The sequence below is a fragment of the Carassius auratus genome, chromosome 39 (assembly GCF_003368295.1).
Source record: "Carassius auratus strain Wakin chromosome 39, ASM336829v1, whole genome shotgun sequence".
NCBI classification, from domain to species: Eukaryota; Metazoa; Chordata; class Actinopteri; order Cypriniformes; family Cyprinidae; genus Carassius; species Carassius auratus.
The window spans coordinates 12,324,087-12,336,618 of NC_039281.1; the positions used below are offsets into that span (position 1 = coordinate 12,324,087).

The 12,532-nt window shown below is 37.8% G+C and overlaps 1 protein-coding gene across 1 annotated transcript in view; it reads right to left on the minus strand.

Annotated features, from left to right (window-relative positions):
- The window catches only part of gpc3 (glypican 3), a 109,842-nt gene that overhangs the window by 11,545 nt on the left and 85,765 nt on the right, over positions 1-12,532 (minus strand). The window contains exon 7 of the mRNA XM_026225591.1: positions 7,244-7,448. Within this exon, the coding sequence (XP_026081376.1) occupies positions 7,244-7,448 (205 nt within the window). The remainder of the gene's footprint in view (positions 1-7,243; positions 7,449-12,532) is intronic.

A 12,532-nucleotide genomic window follows, 5' to 3' on the forward strand; every position in this document is an offset into this window, starting at 1 on the left:
AGTAAATCATAATATTAGAATGATTTCTGAAGGATCGTGTGACCCTGAAGACTAAAGAGAAATGATACAAAAAAATCAGCTTTGCCTTCACAGGAATAAATTACATTTTAAAATATTAAATACAATTACATTATATGTTAAATTGTAATAATATTTCACAGTATTGTGGTTTTTACTGTATTTGATAAATGCAGCCTTAGTGAGCACATTTTAATTGGTACATTACATGTTTTTTCAGTCCATTCTATGCATAAGCATTATTCTCTACAACAAAGACTAATTATCTTAGGAAATTAAAGACAAATAAAATGTTATCATATTTCATTACGATGTACCAACAAGTACATTTAAGAACCATTCTCTGTGTTATTGCTTTGTTTTTTCACACTGGGTCATATATAAGTGGAAGCTAAAGATAACTGAGAAATGACTTTACTCTTGCTCATTTCCTGAACATTTTGCCCTGTTCATTTCCAGGTGTGCTTCAAGCTGATTTCCACATAACACTGAGCAGACATCTGTGTTGTCTATAGCTCCGAGCACCTGCGCCACTGCGGCCAAACATCTGCAGTCCAAAAACCACTAAATTTGCCCTTACATACACAAACATGACATGCATTCTCATACCTGCATACAAACTCCCACACAACAGGAACACACGCACATTCACACGCTCACAGTTTATCTAAATGAGACTTTGGTTAAATCTCAACATAAAATTGCAGACTTACTCAAACTCTAACTCTACCCTAAAAATCAAACAAACAAATAAATAAATAATGATACTTTAATACTTTAAAAAAGTAATTTAAGCATGCAAATTCCATCAGATTAATGTTAATTTGGTTACATGTTAAAGATGGCTCACTTGACATTAGTTAAAACAACAGCTAACATGAAATAATGAAAAACAACAGTAACATTTTACAGTAAAGTCCCATGAGTTAACATTAAGGGATTAAATTTCATTAAATAACAACAAGCAAAACATTTATTTCAATAATCAATTGTTCAATTGTTCAATCAAATGTTGAAATTAACATTAACTAAGATCACAGTTAGGCGTTTTCAGCTGAGAGCTGGCTAAAATGCTTTGGTGGACACACAACCTAAATGCTGTAAAAAAAAAAGTTGTTCATTATTAGTATAGACTACCTAACTCGCATTAACTAATTGAACCTCACTGTAAAGTGTTACCAAAAACATTGATTTCGTTTTTTTCTTAATAATTTTTAAAGTGTTTCCACATAAGGGAGATTTTGTCATATTTAACTAGTTTCTAGGGATATATTTTGTCCTCAAAGCAGAGCTAATTTAACCCACTCTCATGCGTATACAGTATTGTTCAAAATAATAGCAGTACAATGTGACTAACCAGAATAATCAAGGTTTTTAGTATATTTTTTATTGCTACGTGGCAAACAAGTTACCAGTAGGTTCAGTAGATTGTCAGAAAACAAACAAGACCCAGCATTCATGAGATGCACGCTCTTAAGGCTGTGCAATTGGGCAATTAGTTGAAAGGGGTGTGTTCAAAAAAATAGCAGTGTCTACCTTTGACTGTACAAACTCAAAACTATTTTGTACAAACATTTTTTTTTTCTGGGATTTAGCAATCCTGTGAATCACTAAACTAATATTTAGTTGTATGACCACAGTTTTTTAAAACTGCTTGACATCTGTGTGGCATGGAGTCAACCAACTTGTGGCACCTCTCAGCTGTTATTCCACTCCATGATTCTTTAACAACATTCCACAATTCATTCACATTTCTTGATTTTGCTTCAGAAACAGCATTTTTGATATCACCCCACAAGTTCTCAATTGGATTAAGGTCTGGAGATTGGGCTGGCCACTCCATAACATTAATTTTGTTGGTTTGGAACCAAGACTTTGCCCGTTTACTAGTGTGTTTTGGGTCATTGTCTTGTTGAAACAACCATTTCAAGGGCATGTCCTCTTCAGCATAGGGCAACATGACCTCTTCAAGTATTTTAACATATGCAAACTGATCCATGATCCCTGGTATGCGATAAATAGGCCCAACACCATAGTAGGAGAAACATGCCCATATCATGATGCCTGCACCTCCATGCTTCACTGTCTTCACTGTGTACTGTGGCTTGAATTCAGAGTTTGGGGGTCGTCTCACAAACTGCCTGTGGCCCTTGGACCCAAAAAGAACAATTTTACTCTCATCAGTCCACAAAATGTTCCTCCATTTCTCTTTAGGCCAGTTGATGTGTTCTTTGGCAAATTGTAACCTCTTCTGCACATGCCTTTTTTTTAACAGAGGGACTTTGCGGGGGATTCTTGAAAATAGATTAGCTTCACACAGACGTCTTCTAACTGTCACAGTACTTACAGGTAACTCCAGACTGTCTTTGATCATCCTGGAGGTGATCATTGGCTGAGCCTTTGCCATTCTGGTTATTCTTCTATCCATTTTGATGGTTGTCTTCCATTTTCTTCCACGTCTCTCTGGTTTTGCTCTCCATTTTAAGGCATTGGAGATCATTTTAGCTGAACAGCCTATCATTTTTTGCACCTCTTTATAGGTTTTCTCCTCTCTAATCAACTTTTTAATAAAAGTACGCTGTTCTTCTGAACAATGTCTTGAACGACCCATTTTCCTCAGCTTTCAAATGCATGTTCAACAAGTGTTGGCTTCATCCTTAAATAGGGGCCACCTGATTCACACCTGTTTCTTCACAAAATTGATGACCTCAGTGATTTAATGCCACACTGCTATTTTTTTGAACACACCCCTTTCAACTAATTCAACTAATTGCCCAATTGCACAGCCTTAAGAGCGTGCATATCATGAATGCTGGGTCTCATTTGTTTTCTGAGAATCTACTGAACCTACTGGTAACTTGTTTGCCACGTAGCAATAAAAAAATATACGAAAAACCTTGATTATTCTGGTTAGTCACATTGTACTGCTATTATTTTGAACAATACTGTACCTCCTCACATAAACACACAGATTGACTGCATGCTACCTACTCTAGGCGCGCCGGCCTCATGTGCTTTACGGCTGTGGCACACAGCGGCTGCAGAATCCCTGTGCTGTAATGGAAAACGTGTGCTTTGCTCCTCACCTATCAGGTGCTAGAGGTCAGAGGTGACATATGGAGCCTGTTAGCATTCCAACCTCAACATCAGAGGAAGGATAAAACTTTTTTTTTATGCGGCAAGAAAAGTGGACTTGTGTTCGAATTCACCTGTATTGTAGTCTCACAAATTCACACCATCTATCACAAAATTAGCTCTCCTCTCCATTTCTCTAACTCTCTCTATTTCTTAAGCAAATCTGTAGCAGGCCTGAGACTCGAGTCCTGCCCAGGCTCTCACAGCGAGCTACATGTTTCACATTACAGGCATATTTCCACATTGTATTTTGTTAACCCTCGCCTGCTGATAAAGGGCCATAGAGCTTCAAAGAAAAAACGCTCCTCAGCACTCACAGTGACCAAACGTCTGCTGAGCCCTGGAAAATAACAAGAGCTCATGACAGGGCCCATGCTGTGCGGCGGAGTGGTCAAGGCTGTGGGGCCCAGCACACTGCGACCGGCCCTCTCAAAAATCCCAGGTTCCAGGGGTTTGGTGTTTCTGTGATAGCTACATTCATCAGCTCCGCCCGGGCTCCTCCTCGATAAAGTAAAAAGCGAACCAAGGAGCGCAGAGAGGGTGGGAAATGTCAGGAAAGCAGCTAAGCACTTGCAACAGATAGGCTGAATAACATACTTTGTTTGGAGACACAAAATGGGGTGATCATTCAGAGTCTCGAAGTGTGATTGAAAGGGGTGGAAGCTCATAAAGAATGAAGGGCAGTGATGATAGGCGTGCTGTCCTAACTAGAGTGATGAGACTTAGAGAGGAGATCTGTGTCTGGTATCTCTCTCAAACACTCACCATTACACACGGCAGTTTTCAATTCCACTCATCGAATACAGTTTTATGCATTAAATATGAAAACCATTTCTCTGATTTTATTTCGAGGGTGTTTTTTTTTTTTTAACACTTTACAATAAAGTTCAACTGGTAAACATTAGTATATTTGTTATTATGAACTAATTATGAACAATTTGCATAATATTTTTTTTAATGGTAATAATATTTAGTATTTTATTATAAAATATAATTCCAATTGAATAATGTTTAATTATTACTTTAAATTTATGAATTTTAATTTATTTTTTCAACATTTAAATCAACTATATAAATAAAATATTAAATCCATTCTTCTTATCTGATTGGCCAATAACCAACTGGAGAGTGCTGATTTACTTTTCTTTTCTTTTTTCATTAATTATGATCAACGTTGTTGTTATTTTTTTATTTTTTTATTTTTTTTATAATACATTTATGTAAAAATGTAGTACATTAATATAATTATACACAACTTTAAAGGGTTTAAATGTTCTAGCATGTGTGTAGAAATGAACATCAACCAAGATAAATAAAATGCTATAAAAAAATCACTGTTTATTGTAGGTTTATAATACCAGCTGCATGAACTAATGTTAACAAACTGAACCATATTGTGAAGTATTGAGCTGCTTCACTTTGTATCACTCTGATTTGTTTGTATTCGTGGCGTTTCAGTCTCTGAGTTGATCTCTGAAAACACTCGATCCCGCTTCTGCAAGTATTTATGTTGGCAGTGAAGAAATAAACTTAATAACTGGCCAGTTATTCATTATTAATGTCTTGTTTATAGAACTGTTGTATAAAATATATATCACACTTGGAACTGGTGAAAATAAAATGTATAGAAAATATGTTCAAAATGTACACTACCATGAAACCACGTTGTGATCACATGATTTGTCAAACCACCAGGCACTGACCACGGAGGACACTTATTGTTATACACTTATTGTGATGTATACACTTATTTACAAACAGTTTAATACTGACATCACTATTTCAGTTTAAACAACTGAAGTTTCTCATACTAACCCTTTCTCATGACGCATTATTGAATATGTGATAACAGCATATTTGATTAGCGCTGGACTGCACCTCCGCTCACATAATCTTGTCCAAAGCGGGCGGCTGACATTAAAGTAAGTGTGGTGAGGCGGATGACACGACCTCAGCGCCTGCTGTGTGTATCACAGGACACACACACACACGGCCGTGTCCTGGAATAGCTCTGCTGGGCTGGAATGCGTGGGTCTGTATGGGGGTTGGGGACAGTCCTGGGGGGTAAGGAGGCCTGGAATCGGTGCCAAGAGTGAATGAGGATTTATCAATCAATCCAGATCATTCAGAACATCCACGAAATTACTGTCCAGCTGACAGCTTTGATTTAAGGAGGGGTCTGGGCTCAAGGTTCAGCCTGTCTGCACCTAGTTGTTGTTCTGTCCAACACTCTTCCCAGGCCCCTGTGCAGCGCAAAAGTTGTCTCTCCTTCACAGAGCTTTAAGAAACCAGATCTACATCGTCCATCTCAGCACAGCAGGCACAGACAGGACTTCCATTAGGAAATCTGCCTTTGGATGACCTTCAGCATTCTGGCTTCCTGACCCCTCACCGAACGACCAAAATGGGATGAAAAGACAGCAGGGACGAAGCGTGTTTTACTGGGTTATCAGAGGCTTTCTGCCTATCTGCTGTTATTGGTGTACCTGTTTCTTCAGAGGCCTAAAGGTCTAAGCTAAAACAAAACTTGAGCAAGAATATTGGTCTAATATTGAACAGAAATCAAACATGAAACTGAGTGACAAATTGTCTGGTAGCACTTTACAATAAGGTTGCATTTGTTAACATTAGGTAACTACATTAATAAACATAAACAAATCAACTAATAATCTTTATTTAACATAATGCACAAAATGTTTTGAAATGGAATTAATTTTACTTGAATTGTCTTTAAAAATGCAGTGCTCAGGCCTTTATGCTGAAAAAGCAGCAAAGCAAAAAAAAAAAAAAAAGCAGAGCAGCAAAAACATGAACCAACTCTAAATGTGTGGTTAAATTTACCATTCTATCGTTATATCTTGTGGGCTCAATCCAGTCATTTAGAAAACATGTATATCACCTTTTGCATGAGGATGAAAGATTTCACAACAGGTTCAAGTTGGTCTCAGCGTTGCTGAGATGACCAACAGAAAGCTGCTTTGATTGAAAGTGACTTTTGTGTCAGCTGTGCATCATTGCTAAACTACTGACAATTGATAACTGATCTTTTTGCCTGTGAAAAGTTGGCAAAATGTAGCCAATGAACACAGGGCTAACAATACTGTATTAGTCATATTACCAAGTGGCATATTAACTTGTACCAAAACCCTATCAAGTTTGCACAGCATTTGACTTAAACAATAAAAGATTTAAGAAGTGTTTTCTCCTGCCTTCTAAGTGTCCTAACCTGAAAGATCGATTATATGGTTGCTCTTTATTATTAACATTTAGCATTGTTTTTTCCCTGCTGTCCACGACACTATCAGAGCAATCATTCTCCTATCCCCCGAGTCCCTAACACACACGCAAACAAACAGAGAATGAGAGACGACTAGAGAGAGGAGCGTGATATAAAATTCCAAGACAGGAAAGATATATTGCCAAATTTTCATCCCATGCCCAATATGCATTCTTTTACATTCTTAATAATTAAAGCAGTAAATCTTCTGCAAGAGGAAGGGAGGATGCGCATAGAAATACTGCCGGCTTACAGGTCAGAGAGCATTCAGAGCTCAGCGCTTGATGCTGGACGTTTTATCACCGCTTCACTTCTTTGGTGTGAATTTGAGTGCTGATATGTGCCTTATCCTGTCCTTCCACATGTGCTTTATAAGTGGGATTCTCAGTGTAACCCTTTGCCCCTTCCAGCGCTATCCTGAGAGCCCAAATCTCTGCCACAACAACACGATCAGGTCGACAACTCCTTCTGTTGTGTTTGCTCAGCTGCTCCGGCTTTGTCAGTCAGTTTCAAACTCCTTGTTCTACTCCTTGTCCCTTCTACTGTTATTCTTTGCCTCTGTTTCGTTTCTTTGCACTAACATGGTTTGCTGGTTCTTTTGTGCTTTGTTTTGCATCAAAGGAAACATCTCTCATGTATCTTAATTGCTCCTTCGGACAATGATAGGGTCGCGAGGTCACTGATAATACATAGTTACCTGTAACCTGTGAAGTCAGGGCAACTTTAACATAGATTGGACAATATAATTTACAGTAGCACCAATTAAAAACTTACTTACACTAAGAATGAGTTCAAGTGGGTGTTATCACTGACCTGCAAAGATGCGCAGACGTTTGTGTCTCGGGGGCGGCCCGAGTCCAGAAACACCTGTACACTCATCTTCATCATCACAGTCCCCGCTTTCAAGACCCTCCTCATCCTCGTCTGCCTGACCCTTTACGGCTGGGTCTCTCCTCGCAGCGCCCCCTCCTGGTCGAGCCCTCCATCGCTTTTCAGGCAACGTCACCATCCCCAAAAGCTACAGAGAAAAGACCATTAGCATGGAGTGTGGTGGGAAAATAGCATAAAACATTACACTTACGGTGAACAGAATACTATAATTGCTATTGGCTGCTACTACTCTAAAAATTCACATTAGTCACATGAGTTTTTTTAGAGTGATTTCAGCATACAGAGAAAAATGGTCAACACACAGTTGCTGGAAACTGGTTAGATATACTGGAGAGACTCTTGAGTAGTCTCTGAGAGATGACTGAAGATAATTTTAATAGCAGAGCAAATAGCAACAGAATTTGGTTTCAAATTTTATTGGTGGCCATTCTATTCTATTACAGTACAGCATGTGCTGTGGTGTAACTCCAAACTTTTTAAAATGGCATTTTGTGAACTATTTTTGAATTATTATGCAACATGTGAGTTGACATGATTGCATATTAATTTTAAAAAGCTACACGTTAAATGTATACTTTTAAAAATTAATTTGTCACTCCGCAAGCCTATTTTAAAAATCGAAAAAATAAATAAATAAATAAATAAAATTCTGGCCAGATAAAGACACTTTCAGTCTTATTTTTAACCTAAAATCCTTATGTTGATAAGTATGCATCCACCAGTTATTTTGATTTAATTTTCTGTTAAACAGATCAGCTTCTTCCTGACAAAAATTACATTTCATTAATTGCTTCATATACAGTATGTCTGGTATGTATAAAACGTCACATTGAGGATTGATTTTGAGCATGATAAGGTTCAATATATAAAGTTAATTTATCTTATCAAGCAAGCAATTTCCAAAATACCTTTTCATGTCTCTCTCTTTAAACAGTACTGCACTGAAATAGAGTCAGGCATAAATGGATAAAGGTTTATTGAGTTGATTCTTACATCGACCGCTGTTGTGTTTTGCCAAACTATAATTGCTGAAAATTCCTTCGTCCCCTTACGCTTTCTGCTTTCCTTTAATCTTTCTACTCAGTCTCCCTCTTTTATTGATTTCCTTCCGATGTGCGGACACAAGGATGTGCTTGTTGATGTTTTTTTGTATTTTTTTATTGCTGTTGTTGTTTTTGTCTACAGGAGAAAATTGTGATCAGATTGGTCTGGCAATGGATGGCTTCACTCTGAAACAAATCATTGGGCAACAGCTTCTGACAAGCACACAGCTCTCTCTCTCTCTCTCTCTCTCTCTCAAAATAAAAAGTATAATTATTATATTTTACCCTCAGAAGATAAACAGGCATTACTAAACATACAAACCCCTCCATCTGTGACTTAAATGTCAGAGCATTCTCAGCAAGGAAAGTCATACAACATGTTCCACCAGATCTCCACACAGGCTCTATTCAGGCCTGAAACACGGGAGGCACAGACCACTTCTGTTTGAACAAGTCCTCAGAGACGGTTATAGCAGTGACAAACGGATTCATTTAAACAGTTTGCCCACCGGCAATGACACCAAAAAGCATGCAACAGACAAAAGACGCCTGATAACAGTGTGAAAATGAGCTTCTGCTGTTCATGAAACTGAAATAACAACAAGCGCGCCTGTTTTCCCAGTGCGAGGAATGGGCCTTTAATGCACTCGGCTCTCTAGTTTCAACAGCATGTTTTTGGAGAGCTGCATGAGTCTAAGCCCTAAGCACATTTATTGAGGTCTCTGAATTCCTTCCTGAAGAACATTGCCCAGTAACGATGTGAGACGGACCGTCCTCACAATCCATTTCAACTCTTAAACCAAACAGTCGTAAAGAGAAAAAAAGAGAGAGAGAAATGCGGTCGAGGGCATTTTAAAACAAACTCTAAAAAAGGTAGAGGGAGAAAAGAAAAGAGAAAAGCTTATGGACAACTGTTTGGCTGTCCGTTTGGCACTGGGTGTATGGAGAGTAGGCCAAATGGATGTAGCACAGCCACGTGCTACCCCACACAACACACACACACACACACACACACACACACATGCAGTGGCCAGCTGGGGTAGCATAGGATGCTTTGGTTTGACTGATTAAAAGTACATTTCTAGCTGGAGCCACTGTGTCACAAACGTGTTCATGCTGTAAAACTCAAATTTATTTTGTTTGACATGTTAGCAGGTTTACAGCTTTCATACTGTACACAATGCTGTGTATCACAAGAGCATGTGCCACCAGTATTTCGCTATAAACCTTTTTAACAACTCAGTGTTTTGCAATATAGGCTTTTATGAAGCAATATGAAATAATAGAGTGAATTAACCATTGTTTGAATAAAGACATCTGTGGTACAGTGACAGGTGCATGAACACTGTCTATTCAGCAAGTTAGACAACTTAAGCAGTATTCTCTAAACATTGGGTTTGCTTCCTTGGTAAATGAAAATGTAAATTAGAATTTGTAATAATCACAGGTGGAGCTGTGGTCTGGAAGATGGGGGGCTGAGTTTTCAGCATCATTACTCCAAACACCAGGCCCAGTCAAACCAACATGGTTATAAAGGTTAAAGGGGAAAAAATGAAAATAGTGCAATACCAAAAGCAGTTTTCACCTATCCCCTGTGACATGAATGTAATAACTGTAGTAACAATTTCCAATGGCCAACTCATGATAAACAGTGATATATTTTTCAATTATTAAAATAAATACTTAATATATTAAACCACATATCACTTTTATTTTCTTAGATCAGTACTGTCAGTGTGTCGACACAATGCAATGTGGCAGTTGGCCTGGTGCATACTGGAGAGCCACAATGAAGCACAGAGGTCCCAAATAAAACAAAAAATGCTTGATAAATCAAGAACAAGCCTCATACTTGAGGACTCCCATCCTCTTCTTTCTCTCTGTGGTCCAGAGGCTTTGGGAACACAGAGCTCATGGAATGCAATGGAGCTCAATGCAAAAAATGCAATTAGTGTCTGTTCAGCCATACGATCCCTTCTTTCACTTACTGCACAGAATGCAAAGGAAAACTCAGCTCACAAACTCACAAAAGGTCAAATTATGGCAAAGTGTTCAGGGTGACCACAGACCTGTCGCTGAGCCCCACGCCAGGCCTGAACTCTGCTCAGCGTCAGTGCTCAGATCAATATAATAATTCCACATGGCAGTTTACAGTTTAATCAAGCAGACAGGCAATGGAGTGTATAAGAGGAGAAAACTCACAGACAGGTCTGGAAATGATAAGACCATGACTAAACAATGATTAGCCCAGTGCAGATCTCATCTAGAAACCCTGCTGCTGCAATGATATGGTCTTGTGGGTGAGTGTTGCTTTGGGTTAATGTATATAATTTTTTTCCCCACTGGTTTTCTACCTTCTCATGCAACCCCTTGAAAATCCATGATTTGACATATTCATATATGTAACCCTGGACCACAAAACCAGTCATAAGTGTCAATTTTTCAAAGATCTGTACATCATCTGAATAAATAAGCTTTCCATTGATGTATGGTTTATTAGGATCGGACAGTATGTGTCCGAGATACAACTATTTGAAAATCTGGAATCTGAGGGTGATTCTAAAAATCTAAATATTGAGAAAATTGAAAGATTTTAGCATTGTATGTTACTAATTAAAAATTAAGCTTTCAATATATTTATGGTAGGACATTTAAAAGAAATATCTTCATGGAACATGATCTTTACTAAATATCCTAATGATTTTTGGCATAAAAGAAAAATCCATCATTTTGAACCATACCGTGTATTTTTGGCTATTGCTAAAAATATACCCCAGCGACTGGTTATGTGGTCCAGGGTCCCATATGTATTTGTAGCATAAACATGAAGGGTATGTTACACAATTAAGTTGAAACTTAAAGTTAAGAGTTTACTTCAATCTTTAAACTGAAGTTTGTACAACTCTAATAGTTATTATTGCAATAAAAAGCACCTCAAATGTCCCTATAGATATCCTTTATTACATAAAAGCCTGTTTCCACCACGAAATTAAAAAGAATCTCACAATAAAGTTATTTTTCTTTCAATTCTGAATTTATATCTCATTGCGAGATATAAACTCGGGAATTGCAAAAAAACTAAAACACACAATCGCAAGACAAAAAAGTCAGAATTATAAGATAAAAGGTAGCAATTACGTTTTTGGCAGAAACAAAAAAAATGAATTGTGAGACGTAACTCAGAATTGTGAAATATAAGCTGGGAAACGCAAGAAGAAAAAAAAAAAGAATTCTGAGTTTAAATATAAAAATAACTTTTTCCTCAGAATTGCACATTTGTATACATTCGCAATTAAAACATCCCCCCCAAAAAATTTCATGAAAAAAAGTCTGAATTATGAAATTAAAAGTTGCAAAACATTTTTATTTATTTTGTATTCTATGGTGGAGACGTGCTTCACCATCCCTTCCCATTTCCTCTCGAAAACAAGTTTTGCAGCAAAATTTCTCTTTTTATCCCTTCTCTTAGTCAGTCTTACAATACATAAAAAAACTAATCCACCTACTGGGGAGAAAACATGAGAGGACAAGACTTTTTTGCCTCCATCTCTCTTTCTGGTAACCACAACACACGCTGTGGGGCGGCAGTGAGCAGCTGAGGGTTGTGTATGGCCTGGGTATAAAGACCCCAGAGGGGACGGAGATAAAGCCTGTGGTTTGGCCCTCACGCTGCAGCAACATATCCAGCGTGTCACCGCTCTGAAGTCTTACCCACACAGGGTCAGTACAGGGACACGGAGAGAATTCAAGGAAACCGGATGAAATCTAGTGAAGTTTTTTTCCATCCTACCTCTGATTAGCGTCATACCATTTATTGTGCCTGTTCAATACGAAAAACGAACATGTCTGGACTTGGGTCTGTTCATGTGGTGTTCTGCATGCTGCTGTACTATTTATGAAACAGCTATACTCACATACACTACAGTTCAGAAGTTTGCGGTAAAATCAAAAAACAATTTGAGAGAGAGAACTGACTTTTATTCAGCAAGGATGCATTAAACTGATCAAAAGTGACAATGTTACAAGAAATGTATATTACTGAAGAGTGCTGGTCTTTTGAACTTTCTATTTATCAAAGAATCTTGGAAGAAAATGTATCATGGTTTGCACAAAAAAACATTAATCAGCACAGCTGTTTTTAACATTGACAATAAAAAATGTTTCTTGA